Source organism: Neovison vison, chromosome 11, assembly GCF_020171115.1.
Source record: "Neovison vison isolate M4711 chromosome 11, ASM_NN_V1, whole genome shotgun sequence".
NCBI classification, from domain to species: domain Eukaryota; kingdom Metazoa; phylum Chordata; class Mammalia; order Carnivora; family Mustelidae; genus Neogale; species Neogale vison.
This window is the reverse complement of record NC_058101.1, coordinates 116,858,478-116,881,158: the sequence shown is the minus strand read 5'-3', so window position 1 is coordinate 116,881,158 and position 22,681 is coordinate 116,858,478. Positions and strand designations below refer to the sequence as shown.

General features: G+C 33.4%; 1 protein-coding gene across 2 annotated transcripts in view; it reads left to right on the top strand.

Moving 5' to 3' along the window:
* Positions 1-22,681, top strand: part of CCSER1 (coiled-coil serine rich protein 1) — a 1,235,477-nt gene that overhangs the window by 87,011 nt on the left and 1,125,785 nt on the right. For both annotated transcript variants that reach the window (XM_044224492.1, XM_044224493.1), the window contains exon 3: positions 4,242-4,335. In XM_044224492.1, coding sequence (XP_044080427.1) covers positions 4,242-4,335 — 94 coding nt within the window. The remainder of the gene's footprint in view (positions 1-4,241; positions 4,336-22,681) is intronic.

Here is a 22,681-nt window from a genome sequence, read left to right as displayed (position 1 = left end):
TGTATTTTTAGGATCACACGGGAAAATTTCACTAAAGGTCTTCTATAATAGCTACATCATGCATTTTTGATAATAAAATAATATTTTCAAAAAATAATATTCTATTTTGGGTTATTCTTTGGAGACACATATGATTAGAATATTGGAGAATGATCTGTATATCCTAGCAGCCCCTGATTATGTAGAGTGACTAAAAGAAGAATACAGACCAGATTGACTACCTCTTATTAATTTAAATAATCATCTCTTTACTTTTCTTTTTTTCTTTTTTTTTGTCATCTCTTTTACTCATCAAGTAATGATCATAGAATTCCTACTATGTCAATTAAATATTTCATAAACAACTATGTAAGTCCAGATTAGAATGCCATATGTTGTCTTTTAGATAAGGTAAGCCTATGTGGATAATCCTTTGACTAAAATAGTACAGTACAAATATGCAATTAATAATATCTTTATAATGTCACAATTAAAGAATGTTTTAATAATTTAATAATCTCCTTTGATAGAATTCTTTCTTTTTTAAACAATGCTTCCTTTTATGGTGACATGTCTCAGATTCCTTTATTTTTAGCAGGATCATAATTACTATCTTCATTGCAATAAAGAAACAATGCTAAAGGATTATTTTAGAATGGGTCTTATGGAATGATTACATATTAATGGAGTGATCAGAATTTGTTTTTTCAACTTAGTAGCTTCAAAAATTCATTTTTATTATTTCAGCCAATAGCAACCAGGCTTTGGAGAATTGCTTCCCACTTACCAAATACAGGCGATTGATTATTTTAAAAAATAATATATTTGTAAAAAGTGGTGTTTCTTTACTAGAATACAGCTATCTGTAAGGTCTGTGAAGGAAGAAAGCATGCTCTATTAGGTTCATTGTTATATCCCTAGGATTTAGAAGATTAATTTTTGAATTACTACATTAATAACTTTTTAGTTTACTTGTAATGGGTCTGAGTCATTTGGGAGATTACATGAGTAATCAGTGTTACTGATAGATTTTTAAATGTCTGTTTAGAGAATACTTAGTAGTAATTGTACTTGATTTAATATCCAGTTTGTCAATAGTATGAATTTAGTAAATAATTAGCATTTCATTATAATTAACCAACTCTTTTCAAAATATCCATACAAATGTTACATATCCATAAATTAGAATGTGGATTAAATTAAATTTTCCATGGCCTTTAAACATTGATTCAAATTTTATATAATCAAATTCTTCCTAAGTTATTATTAAAATACCAAATCTAACATGACAATTTATCTTAAATGCTTTAGGCACTTTTAAAGAAAAAGTATATAGTAATCCAAAAGCCTATCATATGCTTACCTTAAAACTGGTTAATAATATGCTGATACTGGGAATTTACTTTCTTTTTATCTTTTTTCTTCTTACACTTTGCTGACATGGAGAGTTTCATATTTCCCTAGGAATTCAAAGATACCTGAGACTATTTCAAAGCTTTCTGAGAGTTTCCTAAGATTTAATAACCATGCTAGAAGTAAAAGAAAAGGAAAGTCTTCTCTTATACTTGCACATTCTGGGTTTTTAATTAGAAAATTTTTTGTGAGTCATTGGAATTTGCTATACATTCAGAGAAAATTGAAATTGAGGATATTGCCCATCAGGTTGGACTTTATTTTTACAATTAAAATCTAATTGTTAAATGCTTTTATGTCTTCACTTCTTTAAGTTCAAGCCTAGCTTTTAATTTTGTGCAATACTGATGTTTTCTTACAAAATGATTTGTTTTTTAAGTCCAAATTGTTTGTGTTACAAAATAGTTTCCCTGTTACTATGATATATAGGTCTGGTGTATGAACATTATTAAAAATTCATGCACTTTCATTATTACATCTTTATTATGTAGAGCTATCTACCTTTTTATCTTCTAGGAGATGAGAGACTATTTCTGCTTAGTTACCACTTCTAGAAATTCCACTAATTTATCAAATGTGTGAAACACATAGTTGTGCCTGTTAGATACAGGGTGTGATCATTAGTGTTAATTAACTGCTGGACTCCTTTTCCATTTGGTTATTATGTGCGACCCATCAGAGCTGATCAATATTTTCTATTCGTGGTACAGAATTACTTTTGATGCTGCTACTTTGATATTTATAGATCTCTCCTTACACAAATGGAAAGAAATACAAGTCATACTATATCCATACATAGACCTAGAAAAACAAAATACCCATATATTCACTATTATTGGAAAACAATAGAAATTAAAGAAATTTTACACTCTATGTGCTTTTTTGTGTATGAGCCCCTCTGTATTTTTTTGTTTCAAGTTTCTGTATAAATTCCAGTTAACATATAGTAATATTAGTTTCAATAGTAGAATTTAGTGATACATCACTGACATATGACACGCAGTATGAGCGCCTCTTACATCCTTTATGTCAACATTTCTATTTGAGTATTATGAACTCTTAGCCTTCAACAGACTCAAGGTGTTTAGCCATAATTTTTCTTTTTCATGTTCATATGCCAGAGATTAGCCTGGGAGAAGCCATTCAGGTTTCCTTTCTTTTCAAAACTGTTTCTTTTCTTTTCTTTTTTTTTTAAGATGAAACTTGTTTTCTGGCAACAAATGGATGACACAGAATCAGTGCTTTTTTTGTTTGTTTTTCCTTTTTTTTTTCTCCTTTCCCCAAGGAGCCCTGGTTTGTGGTTTTTTTTTTTTTTTAAGATTTTATTTATTCATTTGACAGACAGAGATCACAAGTAGGCAGAAGGGCAGGCAGAGAGAGAGAGGAGGAAGCAGGCTCCCCACTGAGCAGAGAGGGTTTTTTTGCATTTTTGAGGATGGCAGCTTATCTTTTCTTGCCTATATTTTATAACCTCTTTTGATACTATATAAATACACATCTTATTCCTGCCACAGTGTATCATAAAACTGCCAGTAAACAGTTGATTTTTTTATAAAGTACTAGTTACCTTGTAATTAATACAGATACAATATAATACAATAAGATAATGACTACTGTAGCTTTCATTGGTAGAGATAATCCCTTAGATTTGGGGATATTTGGTATCTGTGTTCTATTCACAGATACCACATGATTCTAAAACTTAATAATGTTTAATTCTTTTTTTTTAAGTGAGAATAATTTATTTAAATGTCAGTGTCCTTACTCCTCCCCTGCCCTGTGCCCTTACTTTCAATCCCTAGAATTAAGGTGTTCAGTTTCCATTTGATAATATCACTGGACCTTTTAAAAATGAAAATTTAGTTCTTTAAACATAAATAATTATGGTAATGTTCACATCAATAGGAAAAGTGGTCTGAGATAAGTGTCATTTACTACATGTAGCATCAAAAGATGTACTTTTGTTATTTCAATGTAGTCTCTAAATGTTAAATTAGTGCTTTTTCTTAATATAGTCATCACCTATCTGTATACACAAATATACAACGTAGGTCCTTATTCCTCCCTCAAGAATTTCTACCTCTGCACATCACTCTTTCCCCTCAAGACTTCTCAGTATACTCTTCTGGTTTATTTTGCTGTTTGCCCTCTTAAAGAATGGGAAGGTGAGGGGAGGGGAGGAGAAGGAAAAAAACATAATCTAGCTCTGATGTTTATGGCATGAAAGTCAATTAATTTTTTTTTAAAGATTTTATTTATTTATTTGACAGAGAGAGATCACAAGTAGGCAGAGAGGCAGGCAGAGAGAGAGAGAGATGAGGAACCAGGCTCCCTGCTGAGCAGAGAGCCCGATGTGGGACTCGATCCCAGGACCCTGAGATCATGACCTGAGCCGAAGGCAGCGGCTTAACCCACTGAGCCACCCAGGCGCCCAATGTCAATTAATTTTTAATCTGATTGTTGTTTATTTCTTCTGTTCCTCTTTCCTAATCTTAAGCAAATGATTGGGAAATGGTAACTGGACCTTTTCTTCCAAGTATAGTCTAAATTAATATCTCACAGTTGCCACTGTACACAGAATTTATTTGAGAATTCATTAAATGTGTCAGAAAAATGTCCAGATTCTAAAGCTAAATAAAAAAAAAATAAAGCTTCAGTTTACAGACTTCTATACATTTGAAAAAAACCTTTAAATCTTTAGTAGTTTTAGTGGAAGTTAAGATTTTTATAATAATTTTTGGAACATTTTATTGGGCAGATAATGTTAAAGTTCATAGCATCTGTATGTGGATATTGCCTCAATTTCTCAGCTGTTTGGTCTCTAACTCTTGATTGTGCTTTTTCTTTAGGATGTTTTGAATAATTTGGGATCTTGTGAACTGGATGAAGATGACCTAATGCTTGATCTAGAATTTTTAGAGGAACAGAATCTTCATCCTTCAGGTAAGTGTTAAGTAAATACATGAGCTCATGCAACTCTGATCCTAATCATTTATCAATTCATTGATAAACTTTATATTGTTTAGGATGCATTCAATCTTTTCCATCTCCAGTTTGTTTATCATATGTGCAAGGCACATGCTAGGTACCATTGACACATGAATCTGATGATCTTATAATCTATTATGGGAATACAAATCCAGTGGAAGACCATTATAAAATAGGAATAAAATTCCTATGAAGGCATTTCAAAGAAAGAAATTGCAATTTAATACATAATGGAAACTTTAATATTTCTCTTTTTGAGAGAAGAAGAAAACTGATATGATCCCATTATTTATTTATTTTATATAACCAAATGGAGGTTTTGTAGATCAAGGTTTACTCTTAAGAATCTTAACTGCTTCCATAATAGCTGCATAGGCTAATACTGAAGCAAAAAGTTTGCAAAATTAATAACTCAATTAATTTTTAATAATTAATAACTGTCAATAATGACCACAAACACACAGAAACACTGAGTTGTAGTATGAGAGAAATAAATTATTGTTGAAGGAATTAAGAAGGGAACTCATTATATTTGTAATAGTGTAAATTTATAGTAAGTATAAATTGTTATATCTTCAAATCCCAAAATTACTCCTGTTAAAGTAGATGATAGGGATTGTTTATTCATAGTTAGATATTTGGGTACAGGAGAAGCTGTTGTTTACTTTTTTGTTTTTTTGCTTATAACATCTTTAACATAGTCGTTTTCAAATTGAAGTAGAAATAATATTAGGGTGTGTACAAGTCTCAGTTGGTTAAGTATCTGACTCTTGATTTTGGCTCTTGTCATGATCTCAGGGTCATGGGGTCGAGCTGCACATCAGGCTCCATGCTGGGTATGGAGCCTGTTTTAGATTCTCTCTCTCCTTTTCTCTCTGCCCCTCCTTCTGCCTCTCTCTCTGTCTCTCCTCTCTCTCTCTCAAAAAAATATTAAATTGAAACTTTAAAATCTTTAAAATCTTGGCCTTCCTGCATATATTTGCGAAAATCAGCCTGCTGGATTTTATATATTATTCAATATATATATGTTTTATATATATATATATATAATATTATTAACTTCTAAGAATTAGACATAATCTCTAAGGTTATTTCCAGTTCTAATATTTTATAATGATTTTTTTGTTTATGTAGTATTTTTCTATTATAGATAATATCACATTAAGAATTGTCAAAAGAAGCCAGTGTTTATATTTTACATTTCACAATTTTTATATTTTATTACTCTGTACTATAGGCTGATATCCAAAGAAGTTACTTTAAATTTTTTTCCAGTTAAATACAAATTTAGGATAATCATTTTTTAAAACATTCTTGCTGTAATTGATTTGACAGATAGTATTTTAAAAATGGAGGTTTTTTTTCTCATTTTTGTACAGATACATTATACAATTTTGTCATTCATGCATATTTATCTTAGAAGAATTACGTATAGTGATGATTTACACACTTTTTGAGGGAATTTGTCAATATTTAACAAGACTATATATACATTTACCTTTAGATTCAACTATCCAACTTCTGGAAATTTAATCGTAAAACACTGGAAATACACAAAATAATGCATCCAAATATCTATTCATTACAAGATATTTATAATTACAAAATATTGGAAACCCTCAAATGTTCTTCCACAGGACATTTGTTGAATGCACAATGGTATACTAAGCAGCTATTAAAAGGATAAGAAGATGCCTCTGTGTGCCCTGGCGTGGCTCTAAGTGTATGTCGTTGATGGAGAACTTTGCAATTTGGGGTTAGACTGGCAACACCTAAATCCAGTGATCACTAACATCACTAAAATTGTAACAACTAGACATTTTTCCCTCTCAGTGCAGTGCCTGGAGAAGTACACAGCACCACCACTCCTGCCTACATGTACTTATATCTGTTCAGTTCTCTTGATTAAATTGTGATTTTGCAGGAAATATTGAGATGAGGAGAGAGGGAATCCAGCAACCAAATATAGAATATGAGGAATTTTACAGCATAATGATCTGGTTCCTTAAGCAAATAAATGGCATGATAAAAAGGGGAGGAATATTGTAGATTAAAAGAGGCAGATGCTGTGTGACATCTTTGTTGGCACACCTGAAAAACTTAAAACACTATAAAAATATATTTCTGGGTCAGTCAGAGAAATTTGAGAAATGACTAAATTATTACAGAATTATTTATCTTGTTGGGTATTGAATATTTTTGTTTTGTTTTTTAAAGAAAAGTTTAGAGAGAGGCATGTGGTTGAAACAGTATGATATATGACATTTACTTTACCAACAAGTATAGAAGAGGGAATAGATGAAACAAAATTGGAAAGTTGTTGAAAATTTTCAAAGCTGAACAGTAGGTGTTTGGGGTAAGAAGTTTGTGCATTAATTGTAGTATTTTCTTGTTTTCGGATTTTTAAAGATTTTCACAATAAAAAAAAATAAAACCAGGTATTAATTTGAAAGAATTACAGATGATGTAGCAATCTCAGTTATGTTTGGTAGGCACTCATGATGAAGAGCAAAGGGTGAGTTAAAAATATACAGACTTTAGTTCAATTTATTTGGGAGCAAAAAGAAGCATTTTTAAACTTTAATTTTATTTTTTATAAAGTAATGGGTGCTATGTACTTCATTAGTTTATTGTAAGAAAAAAAGATGATATGATATACTTAAAACTGCACATCTCCCAAGACTATTTCAGGGTGTAGGTATCTTAGTTGAAGCCAAACTGGAATACCTCTTTAATCAACTGAGTTAACTAAATTTTTCTTTAGGTAAATGACCTCCCTTTGCCTACCTGAAGTACAATTCTGATATATGAAATATTCCTTAGAGTGACTTGGGTTTGTTTAATGTTCCTTTAGAAAATGTGTTTTGAAAACCTGTTTCACAGTGGATGGCACATTATGGGCCTTGAAAAAAGCCACAACTATTGGAAAAAAAAAAAAAAGCCACAACTATCTGTTTATGCACGTTAGCTCGGAAAGAAGAACTTCTCGGACACCTGGGTGGCTCAGTGGGTTAAAGCCTCTGCTTTCAGCTTAGGTCATGATCCCAGGGTCCTGGGGTCGAGCCCCGAATTGGGCTCTCTGCTTAGCAGGGAGCCTGCTTCCTCCCCTCTCTCTGCCTGCCTCTCTGCCTACTTGTGATCTCTCTCTCTCTCTCTCTCTGTCAAATAAATAAATAAATAAAATCTTAAAAAACAAAAGAATTTCTGATTGACTAGGTTTTATGCAATTTATATTTTTATTAAGCAACATAATTAAAGGTCTTCTTAAAATATAAGAAGCTCATTATTGATAATTGATATTGATAAAAAGCTCATTCATGCTAACCATTTTTAAATGATAGTTTAAATAAAAGTTATTTTTAAAAGTCTGAAAACTGAAATAATGATATCTTTAAATTCCATTACTTATATTACTAAAAATCAGTGGGGGGTTTAAAAAAGTTTTTTAGGGTAAAACATTTTCAGTTTTTGGTTCTAGAGTCTTATTAGGGCAAAGATTTATAGCAATTTACAGAAAGGCTTAATATAATGGCCAAGGTGATTTTTATAAAAAGATACTTCTTTCAACATGTATACATTGGACATTGCTCATATTGAGTGATTTAACATACAAAAGACATTCTAAAGGATACAGAATGCATAGTAAGTGTAGATAGTTAATATTCATATAATATGAATCATTGTTAGTTGATATGCTACTTGCAGTTAAAGGATAAGAGCTAAAATATATCAAGTAGGGAATTAAAATATCCATATAGCACAAACAAAGCAGAAAAAATAGAATTTGAGTTGTGTGGCTCAAGGTCTTTGTCATAGAAATGCCCAATACTTGCACAATTAAATGTGTATCTAGGGGTTTCATCATGTTGTTGAAAATTACACACTTATGACTATACCTCCCTTGGTAAAGATGACTGTTCATTATTGTGGTCACAATAATTGTGGACATCTTTTAATATGCTTTTTTCCCATTCTTTGCTATCTGTGTTTTCATCTAAAAGTGAATTGTAAGTTTACAGATAGATTTTAAAGTTTTTGACCAGTGCTGTAGACAATTTGAGTAAATCCTTTTAATATATAATGTTTCTATGGAGTCCTAAATTAACACACTCCTTTTTTAAAGGGAGAGGTAGTACAAATAATAGTACGATGAGTATCTGTTATATAGTGCAGTAAGTGAATATTATTATTATTATTATATTATTGAAAGTAAGAAAGGGCAATTTCAGTGAGGGAAAGATTTATGAATTCAAAGTGAGTTCTCAGAAAGTTCTGCCTTAGGGAGAAAAAAATAAAAACAACTATTCTGAATAATTTACTTTTATCTTGGCATTATCTAATTTTATCTTTGTAATTCTAATATAAAAGTGAAGCTTTTAGATTAAAAATCCTATGGATAAGCCCTCAAGGTGTCTTTAATCATGTTTTTCTTGAATAAATGCTTAAATTACTTTTCTGGATAATATTTTTAATAAATAAATAATATGCATCATGTTTCAAATACAGGATTATCAGTTTGTTTAATGCTAGACATTCATTTCTCCTGTGGTAAAATATTATATTTATTGCTTCTTTACTTAGCAGATCATTTATAGTGTATACATGACCAAACACAGTTTTGATTTAAAAAAATGAGATGCTATTTTTTAAAATACCTTGATAAATTAAAAATATATATTTTTTACTCTTCCCACTTTTTATATTTCTCTTCACTCTCTTATTCATTGGTATGGTGTTGTTTTTGCCACAAATTGAATCACTCAAGATTTTAGTAGTGATGCTAGATATATCTCAGTATTGTTTTTTGGGGAAAAAAAAGTACAAACAAAATTTACTAGCATTTAATATCTCAAAGACTCAAATAAATGACCTTAAAATTTTCCTTACAGGGGCACCTGGGTAGCTCAGTCAGTTAAACGTCCTTTAGCTCAGTTCATGATCCCTAAGTTCTGGGATCGAGCCCTGCATCAGACTTCCTGCTCAGTGGGGAGTCTGCTTCTCCTTCTCCCTTTGCCCATGTTCCCCCCACTTGTGCTCTCTTTCTCTTTCTCTCTCTCTCTCTCAAATAAATAAATAAAAATCCTTAAAAATTTTCCTTACAGTGAAATATGTGTTATGAACTGTACATTCTGTGAAACAAAAAATACCAACAGTATTATTTTTCCTTATTTTTCTTTTTGTGGTTTTACATGTTTGTGTGGAGGATTTTTCTTTCTATTCATTTAAGCATCTTTCAAAGTAATAATCACTCAAGGAAAATAGAATAATGGTAAAAAAGATACAAAAAATAAGATGATACTACAGGTGAGGTTGGCACACAAAACATACACTAGTATCACCATAGTGAGCAGGAAGTGTTACTTGGAGTGCTTTCCTAACATATGTGAAGAAGGAAACTCAACCAGTTGTGTGATTAAAAATATATGCCATCAATCATTCAGTCAACCTGTGCATTTTATTAAATAAATAATTTTTGTTAATAAGAACTAAACACACGTCTTTATAAAGTATAAATGATTGATATCAAGATCAATTTCTTCAGCAACTCCTTTGAGTACAAGCTGGTGGCATCTTGCTATCAATTCAGTAGAAGCAGTTCTGACTGTTGACATAACAGTGTAGCAAAAACTAGGAATTTTATGAGGATCCTGCTTTGTCCAAAAATAAAATTCAGTTCCTTGTACATATTAACATTCTTTGGGTAATTTTAACTTCGGAAATAGTTGAAGTAGATGTTGTCAATCATTTTCCTCATCTTACTTTAAGGTAATTGTCATATACCTGTCAACCCAATAGAATATATAATGTTAAGTAATGTTATTGCTTGATGAGTCCACGAAAATGAACTGTTGGCAAAATGTTACCCTTCTGTGACTAAATAAGGTAACTTTTCTACAAATAGTTGTTACCATAATGCCAGTTAAATATTGGACAGTGCATAGTGTTTGATAAAGAAATAAGAATAAGAATTTAAGTTTTGCTTTCAGAACAGTTCATCTTTAGCTCTTCTTTTCCATGGTAAACTAGTAAACTAGAACAAGGTCATATTTTTATTTAGACTTTAGACTGTTTGTAGTATTATCTTCAAAAAATGATGCAAAACATGCACCTGACTAATTTGACAGTGAAGCATCGTAATTAAAGTTAAAATACATTTTGATGTTACCTGTTTGGAATGTACTCATTAAAATGCCATTTTCCCAATTCTTTTCTTGACTACTAGAAGTTGGTGGTGCATCAGTTTTAGCAAGTAGTAGCTGGATATCCAAGTTGATGGAAAGGAAAACTAAATGCCTATAATGAGCTATGTTTTTTTCCTAAGCTGTCTCAAGTTAATGCTCACAATAACCCTCTGAGAGGAAATTGCATCTTAAAGATCCATTCTAATTAAAGAAATGACAAATTAATATCAAAGTGAATAGGCACTTTGGAGACCAGACATATCCAAGTTAGCATTCTAGCTGTACCACAGTGACCTTGTGCAAATGACCGGATTTTTTTAAGCAATTTTTTTTTTTTAAGATTTTGTTTATTTATTTGACAGAGAGAAAGATCACAAGTAGGCACAGAAGCAGGCAGAGAGAGAGGGAGATAGCTGGCTCCCTGCTAAGCAGAGAGCCCAACACGGGGCTCAATCCCAGGACCCTGGGATCATGACCCAAGCTGAGGGCAGAGGCTTAACCCACTGAGCCACTTAGGCACCCCTAAGCATTTTTTTTTTAATTTGTAAAATGACAATAAAGCTATCTCAAATATCATCCTAAGTAGGAGATATATTTATATGCAGAGTGCCTTTCATCATTGCCTAGAATAGAATAGGAGCCCAGTAGAAGTTAGTTATTCCTCTTGACTTCTTAATTCCTCATCATAGAGTTTTCCCAATCATTGGTATTTTTTATAGTCCTTAGTTTCTTAATGCTTCAACATGATTATCTATATTGTTTTAACATGTACTTTGTCACTTTAATTTTTTAAATAAAGTTTTCTTTTCTTTTTTTTTAAGATTTTATTTATTTATTTGACAGAGATCACAAGTAGGCAGAGAGGCAGGCAGAGAGGGAGAAGGGAAAGCAGGCTCCCTGCTGAGCAGAGAGCCTGATGTGGGGCTTGATCCCAAGACCCAAGCCGAAGGCAGAGGCTTAACCCACTGAGCCACCCAGGCACCCCTGTCATTTTAATTTTTATAGTCTAAATTCTGTGTATCATTTTAAGTGGTGTTTTGCTAGGGAAGCCTGGGTGGCTCTTTTGGTTAAGTGTTTGACTCTTGATCTCACCCAGGTCATGATCTCAGGGTCCTGACATGAAGCCTTGCTTCAGGCTCCACACTTAGCAGGGAGTCTGCTAAAGGGTCTCTTTCCCTCTCTCTCTCCCTCTGCTCCTCCACCACTGCTCATGCATATGCTCCCTCTCTCTCTTTCTAAAATAAATAAATCTTTAAAAAATAAGTGATGTTCTCTTAGTACTAATTATTCAAAAATTAATTAAGGCACTTTGCTTATAACAGGTGGTACATTTCCTGGTGTTAAAATAATACATTTAAATGTATGGAAACATTTTATTCCCAGACAGTACTCATTTGTCTAAAATACCACAACATATTTCAAATAGTAATTCTAAAAGAAATAATAAATTTCTTGTGTTAAATATTTTAAAACTTATTAATCCAAATCTGTAATGTTCAGAGAGAAAACCAGGTTGTTACTTTGTATTAAATTTGGTCTTTGTTGTTTGCAAAGAAGTTAGTTGAAAATATATTTTCTTTATTTATCACTGTTTGATAAAAACAATGCAATGGTCATTTGGATGATTGGGTGAAGAAATTTTATTTTGTTTTTGCTGGTTATTTTGGTATATGTGCTGCCGAAGCGAGCACTGTTTTTGCTGGTTATTTTGGATGTTATATATGAAAACACCTAGGGCAGTATCTCTTGGTATATTTCCAGATGCAAATGGAGAAGTAATGGCCGAATGATATCAATTAGGAATTAATTAGGTAGTTGCTAAATTATTTTGAGTTTGATGAACAAGCAATATAAAATTCTGTAGTGAGTTAGGAACTCCTCCTGTGCCTATTAATTAAGGAGGTAATTTTTGTTATTAATTTTTAATGGAACTAGCACAGCAGAGCTGAGATGAAACCCTAGTGGCTTTGTTAATATGAATGGTAATGTACAAATTGCAACAACATTCACACAGGGAAAATTATAAAAATTAACTATAAGTTTTTACAAGCTTTGATATGTCTGGGTCAGAAAATATGTGTAAGCTATCTTCAGTGTCATTTTATAAAGCTGAGAAGTAAGTGACACTTAATTTTGGAAGTATAACGTAGTAGCTACAAATCTGAACTCTGAAGTTAGGCAAATCTCAGCTACCAACCAGGCTGTATAAACTTGAACAAATTATTTAATCTCAGTTTTGCTTTTTTCATCTTAAAATGGGGCAATAAAAGTATCTACCTCATAAGTTTGTTGTGAGGAATAGTAAATTAAAGTGTATTAGAATGTCTGTATCACATCTGGCATATAATATTTTTTAATAACTATAGCTAATACTATTTTTTACAGTATGCTTGATAAAATAAGATATTCCTGAGGATTAATAGAAACCCAATCTTGCTGATTTTGGTTATTTTTTTTCCAGGCTCTATTAGTAGAAGATCTCAAGCATATTTTCAAGTAAAGTATTTCTCAAATTTTAAGTGCAGAATGCCACAACACATGCAATTGATTTTGTGATTATCGTGTATTTCCAAACTTACACAATCATATTAAATAAAAGAATAATAAATAATATTTACTGAGTTTGTGTGCCAGTTCAATGAGGTAAATAATTCTTCCACACTGAAGAAAATTGAAGCTTTGAATAATAAAATACTACAAGCAAGTAGATGTTTCATCTGGGCCCAAAGTTTGTCTAACTCTGAAGGCTCTGTGTTAATAATCTTTTAAAAATATTTTATTTATTTATTTCAGAGAGAGCACAAGTGAGAAAGAGCACAAGCAGAAGGAGTGGCAGAGAGAGATACAGGGGCAGGCTCTTGGCTGAGCAGGTAGCCTGATGTGGGGCTCAATTCAGAACCCTGGGATCATTACCTGAGCTGAACGCAGATGCTTAACTGATTGAGCCACCCATGTGACCCTGTGTTAATAACTTTGACTAATAAAATTAATTCATACACAGTTTTAAAAACACAAGTACACAGAAACTTTTAAAACTGGCTCTCTTTTTTTTAGTATTCCCCAAAAATATTTATAAGTTTTATTTTATATATTTTTTAAAGATTTTGTTTATTTATTTGACAGACAGAGATCACAAGTAGGCAGAGAGGCAGGGAGAGAGAGGAGGAAGCAGGCTCCCTGCTGAACAGAGAACCTGATGTGGGGCTCAATCCCAGGACCCTGGGATCATGACCTGAGCCGAAGGCAGAGGCTTTAACCCACTGAGCCACCCAGGCGTCCCCCCCAAAAATATTTAATTTGATTCGACAGTTTTTATTTCTTTCCCACTGTAGTTGACCACTTCTTTTTGAAAATTAAAAAAAAAAATTGAGATGTAGTTCACATACCATTTAAGTTATGCAGTTCACTGGTTTTTAATATATTTGCAGCATTGTGCCTCTGTCATCACAATGTAAGGTTAGAACATTTTTGTTACGCTGAAAAGGAGTTGTACCCATTAGCAGTGACTCATCACTCAACACACTTCTAACCCCAGGTAATCACTAAGCCACTTCTGTCTGTGAAGATTCGTCTCTTCTGGACATTTTATATCCACAGAATCATACAATATGGTTTTTTGTGATGGATTTCCTTTGCTGAGCATAATGTTTTTCAAGGCTTATTCATGATGTAGCGTATGTGTGTGTGTGTATATCACTACTTCATTCCTTCTTTATGATCTTCTTAGTATTTCATCTTTTGGATCTATCACACTCTTTCTGCAATGTAAATATTAAATATTTAATATATAAATTTTGAACAAAGCACTGCTACCTAAGCAATGGGCCAAATAAACGAAAAATCAAAATGTGTCTCAAAACAACAATAAAAAGAGAAAACTCAATATTCTTAAACCTACAGGATGCAGCGAAAGTAGATGTTAGGGTGAAATTTATGCTGTAAGTATTTGTATTAAGAAGAAAAGTTAAATAGTATGACACCACTGGGACTAGAAAAAGAAGAAATTTATCTGAAATTTAGTAGAGGAAGAAAATAACAAAGAAAATTCAAAAATAAATAAATATAGAAACCAGAATAAATAATAACACTGAAAGAAATGACCAAGTTTTTCCAAAAATAAATAAATAAATAAATAATAAACAAAATTGGCAATGGTTTAACTACATTAACTAAGAAAAAACTAGATGGCTCAAAAACCAAAATGAGAAATGGAAGAGAAAACAGTACAACAGATACCATAGAAATACATAGTATGATAACAGATCACTATGAACAGTTATCTAATAAATGAGATAACATAGAAAATAAAACCAGATAATTCCTAAAAATGTACAAGTCACAAGATTCAATCATGAATCTTGAGTCTAAGAGATAGGAAATCTTCTTAGGCCAATAACAAGAATGCAAGTTGAATTAGAAATTAAAAATCTCCAGCTCAGGGTATCTGAGTGGCTCAGTGTGTTAAGCCTCTGCCTTTGGCTCAGGTCATGATCTCAGGGTCCTGGGATCCAACCCCACATTGGGCTCTCTGCTCAGCAGGGAACCTGTTTCCCTTCCTCTCTACCTACTTGTGATTTCTCTCTCTGTCAAATAAATAAATAAAATCTTAAAAAAAAAAAATCTCCCAGCTCAGAAAAGCCCATGGCTGTATGGTTTCATTGATGAATTCTACCAAACATTTCAAAAAATAATTAATTACAGTCTTTTATCAAAACCGTTCAAATAATGGAATAAAGAGAGGGAACATATTCAAAATCATTCTATGAGGCCATTATTACTCTGATACCAAAGCAGGATAAAAAGAATATAAGAACAAAAAAGTCTAGTTTGTCCAATGAAGTATTGCCAGTCTGGCTTTCTTTTGACATCCATTTGCATGATGAAGATTTCTCCACCCTCTCACTTTCAATCTGCAGATGTTCTTATTCAGAAATGAGTCTGTTGTAGGTTGTATATAGATACCTTTTTTTTTCTTCTTTTTTTTTAATCCATTCTGACACCTCTGTCTTTTGATTGGAACATTTAGTCCATTTACATTCAAAGTAATTATTGATAGGTGTTTATTGCCATGTTATTACTTGTTCTGTCACTGTTTCTGAAGATTTTCTCTGATTCTTTCTTGTCTTTGTCACTTTTGGTCTCTCCTTTCCAGAGAGCCCCCTTTAATATTTCTTGCAGGACTGGTTTGGTGGTCATGAACTCCTTTAGTTTTTGTTTTTCTGGAAAACGCTTTATCTCTCCTCTTCTGAATGATAGCCTTGCTGGATAGAGTGTTCTTAACTGACCATTTTTCCCATTCAGCATTCTGAATATATATCATGGAACTCCCTTCTGGCTTGCCAAGTTTCTGTTGAGAAATCTCCAGCTAGCCTTGTGGGTTTTTTTCTTGAAAGTTAAGAACTTCTTTTGTCTTGCTGCTTTTAAGATTTTTTCTTTATCACTATATTTTGCAAATTTAATTATAATATGTTTTGGTGTTAGCCTGCTTTAGTTGATTTTGATGGTAGTTCTCTGTGCTACCTGGGTCTGCATGTCTGTTTCCTTCCCAGATTAGGGGATTCTTTTAGCTGTTAATTTCTCCAAATAATTTTTCTGCCCTCTTTACTCTCACTTTTTCTTCTGGGACTCCTATAATGTGAATGCTACTACATATGATGCAGTCACTGAGTTCCCTAAGTCTGTTCTCATGTTGCATCATTCTTCTTTCTCTCTTTTCTTCAGCTTTAATATTTTCCATTATTTTGTCTTGTAGGCAACAAATTCATTCCTCTGCTTCTTCTAGCCTTGTGTTTGTTGCATCAGGCCTGTTTTGGTCTCATTTATTGCATTCTTCATCTTTGATTGATTCTTTTTTAACTCTTTCATTTCTGTGGTAAGGGTCTCCATGATGTCTTCTTTTCTCAAGCCCAGTGAGTATCCTTATGATTGTTGCTTTAAATTCTCCATCAGGCATGCTACTTATATCTCTCTTGCTTAGATCTCTGCCGGTGGCCTTATTTTGTTCTGTTTTTGGGGATGAATTCCTCCACCTTGGCATTTTGTCTAAGTCTCAACCTTCTCTCTGTGTTAGAAAAGCCAGTTAGGGGGTGCCTGGATGACTCAGTCATTCAGGTGTCTGCCTTTGGCTCAGGTCATGATCCTGGGGTCCTGGGATCCAGCCCCATATTGGGCTCTCTGCTCAGCCCAGAGCCTGCTCTACCTCTCCCTTTGCCTCTCCCCTTGCTTTTGTGCTCTCTCTCTGTCAAAAGCATAAATAAAACAAATCTTAAAAAGAAAAAGAAAAGCCAGTTATGTTCCCTGCCCCTGAAAGTAGTGGCCTTGTGAAGAAGAGGTCATGTATTGCCCAGGGTCTGGCACTTCAGGGAGTGTCTCCAGTGTGTGCCACATGTGCTGTGCTATTGTGTTTTGGCTACTCTGCCCTTTGGGCTAGTGGTCCTTTTGGCCACTCTTCTTGGACCCAGAAGAGTATTGTTTTTGATCCAAGGTTAGAGAACTAGTAAGTGGCAGAACTAGGGTTTAAATTACACTGTTGTGACTTGATGCCTACCTGCACTTTTCACTCTACGAAGCCCTCAATGATGTTTAGTTTTCAGAAAGAGAAGTTCTAATGAAGGTGCGAAATGTTTTCTCGGGATACACTGTTGGGGTAATACTGTAGTAAGGATGACATTGTCATTTCACGCATGGGTTTCTTCTGCTGGAGTTATTGCACTTGACATATCCGCGTTAGAGGTTAAGTATCTGTTATCTGCTTAGTGACCATTAGATGGCAGTCTTGTTCTGATAATGATGATAGGAGCCCTGTCCTGCAATTTGTATTCAGCTTTACAGTTTACAAGGGATTTCAAATATGTTATCTCATCAAATTATCACAATAACACTCTGAAAAAGGTGTTAATATATCCCAAGTATGTGGAAGAAGGAAATACTCTGAACTTAAAAACTTACTGAAGTTCACACAGCCAATATTAATCCAGATCTTAATGTTAAATGACAGGTTCTTTTCACTATCTTTCTAGACTTTGCTGCTTCTAATTTTACATACAATTTTCATATATTCAGTTACATACTTTCCAAAGCCGCTGAAAATCTTAGTAATGTCCTAGAAGAGGAGTAAGAGTATTGTTTCAACCAAACATGCTGAATGTGGTGACAAATAAAGACTACTATTCAAAAAACAAGAGAAGAGGCAAAGAGCTTTCAAAAGTAGACAGTCGTAAAACATAACAGTGTGGGTCCATTTAATATAGCAACACACATCTCCATCTGTTTCAGTAGGTCATAAGGCATTACTGTATTACAGTCTTATTACTTTACTGCATTTTTAAAAATTAGCATTAGCCCTGAATTGTCAAGAAAAACGTGTATTCTGCATACTCTGGTAAGATGGACAACTATATAGTTCACTTTGGAACTTTATCTACCTGAATTGTTTCTTTTTAACCTTTAAAATGTTAAGAGGAAGATTTCATCAGTTCTTCATAAAGTTTTTACTATCTGGAAATATTATTTCATAAAGATTGAATATTCTAAAATTTTGAATATATTTTGTAATACTTCTTATGTAATTTTTATATTTTCCCCGTATTCCTTCCCCAAGTTCTTGCAAATGACTGACTAGATATAAAGAGAGTTGTTTGAAAAGGTTTGTGAATTGTCATCATTGAAAATGAAATAATTTATGGTCTGTCGATAGGGTATAGAGATCATGATATTACATTAACATAGACTTTTCGGTTAGCAGTAACCCTTATTTTCAGGATAGACATTTCAGTATTTTAATAGTCTTATTTTAGTTTTATTAGTTCATTTATTCAATAATTTAATAGTTTTGTTTACTTGTTTTGATCAGTTCATTAACCTACCAATTGATTAATTCATTAATTGGATAGTTTTCAATTCCCATTTTTCAAATATCAACTTATTCAAAATACGACATCCACCTGGTGCATTATTTTCCATATTCAGTTCACTATGTTAAATGGGGTACTTAAATGGCAGAAGAATGGCCCTAACTAGAAGCATGAGAGATATTATGTAATAGAGGACACTCGGGTGGCTCATTCGGTTAAGAGTCTGCCTTTGGCTGAGGTCATGATCTCAGAGTCCTGGGATTGAGTACTACACTGGGCTCTGTGCTCAACAGGGAGTCTCCTTCTCCCTCTACCCCTCCCCCTTTGATGTGTGCATGGGCACACACTCTCTTTCTCTGTAATAAATAAATAAAATCTTTACGTGAAAAATAGTTATTAAAAAGTAGAGCTCCTCCTGCTTCTGCTTCCCATGAATGTTCAGAGTTGTAAAGGTCTTGTTCAAGGTCATTCAGTTAGTTTGTAGTAGAAACAGGCCTGTTGTTAAGAAGTTGACCAGCCCCATACACACAATTGCAATTAATTATTTTATTTCTTACTCTAGCTGCCAACAGAGTAAATCATTTGTATTTGTGGATTTAAAAGTGCCTTTGGCTGTTTCGCCTTTCATACGATCCTATAGTTTTGGAGGATTGCTTTGGCTACTAAGAGCTTTCAGATGGAACAGTTTTCAAAATCTAATCAACTGTAGCTGTAAAATGTTTATACATTCTGACCTAATTTAATATTAAATGACAACAATTTTAATGAAGTCATAGAATTTACTTGTAACCTGCTATTGTAGCGTTTCATATTGTTATAAACTGCCTTCGGCAGTGCAAAAGGTCACTCAGTGGTCCAAGTTCATTAGAGGATACAGTCAAAGGAAAATATTTCTTTCATTCAGCATGGTTTTCCTGTAGCAATTAGAAAGAAAATATGTGTCTCAATATAAAATTTCATGGCCTCTTACAATTACGTGGTGACATCTCCATACAATTGCCTGAATAGTGCCGACAACATCAGCTGTCGCTGTCAAAACGAACAAGTAATTAAGAAAGCAAATGCTGGTCTTTCTTCTGAAGAAGTAGAATATTTATGTATTTAAAATTGTTCACCAGTAAGAAAAATAACCACTGACATGAAACATAATTTTCTACAGTGCCTGAGGCAGAAAAGAGAGAAATAATGAACATTCACACTATTACGACAAATTAAATTGTGATTGTATACACTAAAAACAATTACAGAGTTTCTATTTGTTGGATATAAAATTTTAATAGCATCATTTTATCAAGTATTCTATAGCATCATACTCCTTTTATATATATTCTGATTCTCATCTTATTAATCAAATTTCCAAGTTTACAGTGGAGTTGGGGAACACTTATTCTTAAGAGGACCACCTTTTCTATAACCAGACATCTTAATGTGCTTGGATGACTTAAATAAGATCACGATTTGTCTAAGTAATTAGTAGATTTGAGTGATGCTGTGATACTCGTTTCACATGCTGGCTCCCCAATCATTTGACAAGACTTGACTCAATTTGTTCCTCACTGTGGTTAGGGAAAAAATACCACCTCCACTGAACATTGTTTGTTTTTTGGAAGGGGATGAACAGATGAGGATTTATTGAGGTTTTTTAATTTGATTTAAGGCAAATCTTTCAATTTAGGGATTGATCAGGATGGGGTAAAAACCATTGTTAGCTTAGGAGTGTAGAATTGGTGGAAGCAGTACAACAAGGATTTTAAGGTGAAAGGTTTAACGATTCTTAGGGCATCATGTCTGTTGATGCTTTCTATTGAAGAATTGATGGGGCTTTTGGGAAATCCGTATAATGAACAATAACATTATTTGGAATAGTTAAGTTATTCCAATAAAGGCAAAGAAATAGTATAATGATGTTCATGTAGGCAGTCACGTGTTTGGGGTTTCAGTCTCCCCGCTGAGGGAAACAGAAGGATAGACTATTTTTAACTGGAGGCATGATCCATCCAGATTTTGATGATTGTTTTGAGATGTCACAATCACATATCAAGTCATCATCTCATCATCCATGAAAGTCAGATTTTCCTTTTTTTCTTTTTTTCCCCCTGCTGGGTGACCTTTTCTTTGCTGGATCATTTGATGGAGCAGCAGAGTGTAACATCACTTAAGATTCTAGAGATGACACATCTGAAGTCTGCAACACAAAAGAGTAAAAGATTTTGATCTGGGTTTGTTGTCCACTCTCAGCCAGGAGTCAAGAGTGCCCAGATTAAATAAGAATATTGATTCAATCCCCATTCTGAACTGCCCTCTGAACCAGATACGGGGTTGTTAACCAAACTACCTAATTTTCGGATACCTTTGATTTAGGCAGGATATTTTGGGTAAGAAGACAACAATGTTTTCAGTGTAAGGCTCAACTAGATAGGAAGGGGCGATCTTTCCCAAACTAAAATATTTTAAAACTTTCTTACAAGTACGACCTATTCCTCAGCATCCTAAAAATAACTGGATATATAAGACGTTTATCTGAGTGGTGGATTAAACCAGCTTATCGTTATAAATTTGTCCATATTTAAAGAAAACTAAGAGGTGCGACTGGGTGGCTCAGTGGGTTAAAGCCTCTGCCTTCGGTTCAGGTCATGATCCCAGGGTCCCTGGAATCGAACCCTGCATTGGGCTCTCTGCTCAGCAGGAAGCCTGCTTCCCTTCCTCTCTCTCTGCCTGCCTCTCTACCTACTTGTGATCTCTGTTTGTCAAATAAATAAATAAAATCTTTAAAAAAAATAAAGAAGACTAAGAGACCAGAACAGACTGTTTTATTGTTTTCCTGTAAGGTTTTGTATGTTATTTAAATATTGTTCATAGAAACGGAAAGATCTGGGCTTTTTGAGGGGGAAATCTTGGCATTAGGAGTAACAAGTCTGCTCCCTCAATTACAGTTTTCCTAAATCGGGGGGAAAATAATAGTAAAAAAAATATTCAAAGGAAAATAGTAATGGAGGTTCTTCTTAGTAACATGTTTCGTTGACTTGAAGATTCATATCATTGTACATTTTAATATCTTTGATTGTATGTTCATAATGAAGATATTTTTACAATTATGTCTTTGATTGACACTAATTTTGCATTTCTTTTAAAGGGGTACATAAAATGTGTCTTGCCATCAATGGTGTCTTAGATTTAAAAAAAATATGTTAGATAAGAAAAAAAGGCATCTAAGAGACCTGTGGGGTGAAATACTAACCTGTGTGTCTACGATTTCAGAAAGATCTCCTCTATTTAAAGGACCCAGAATAGCTCCCAGTTCCAATTGGGTTACTTAACAGAATCATGTCTGGTTTTACATTGTCTTATTATTTGCAAAGGAAAAGCATTTATTTTTTAAAATATTTTATTTATTTATTTATTTGACAGACTGAGATCACAAGGAGGCAGAGAAGCAGGCAGAGAGAGAGAGAGGAGGAAGCAGGCTCCCTGCTGAGGAGAGAGCCTGATGTGGGGCTCGATCCCAGGACCCTGGGATCATGACCTGAGCTGACGACAGAGGCTTAACCCACTAAGTCACCCAGGCGCCCCAGAAAAGACATTTGTTATCTTTAGTATAGTGTTACTACCTGCAGTACTTATACTTATCTACTGTGTACATGGAATATATAGCAGCATAGTTTATTGTTTTGTGCTTATTTATACATTTACATGTTCATGTTTCTCCCTGCCCCTACTTACTGTGATCTCCACTATCCTTACATATAAGATATACTACCTGTGAAGAAGAGATTTCCGCTACTAAGAATTACTTTTTTCTATCATATTCTACATTTTTATCACACTGTGAAACTAAGAGAGGTCAACTTCAACCATCACTTAGAAATACTGACTCCAAAGTCTCTACCCTCTGCTTCAGTCTTTTTCATGATGTATAGATACATGTATTTAACAGTCTGCTAGCAGTGTCATCTGATGTCACTTATATGCTTTCTATTTAAGATTCAAGATTAACCTTATTCTTCCTGCCTCTTGATTTGTTCTTGTCCTTTTATTTTTTCTTGGTGAATGACAGTAATTGTGCAGACTACAAAATTTGAAACCCAGTGTCACCAGCATTAATTGATTGTACTTTTCAGCTGTTTTAAATTCTACACCTTTCTCCCTACGGTTCCTGTTTCAGCCTTAATTCAGGCCAGCATTATTTTCCCCCAATTCTGTGTGACACAGTTGGTTTTTGAGTTCTCTTCTCTGTCTCCAGCGTACATTAGTGCCATGTTTTTTTTT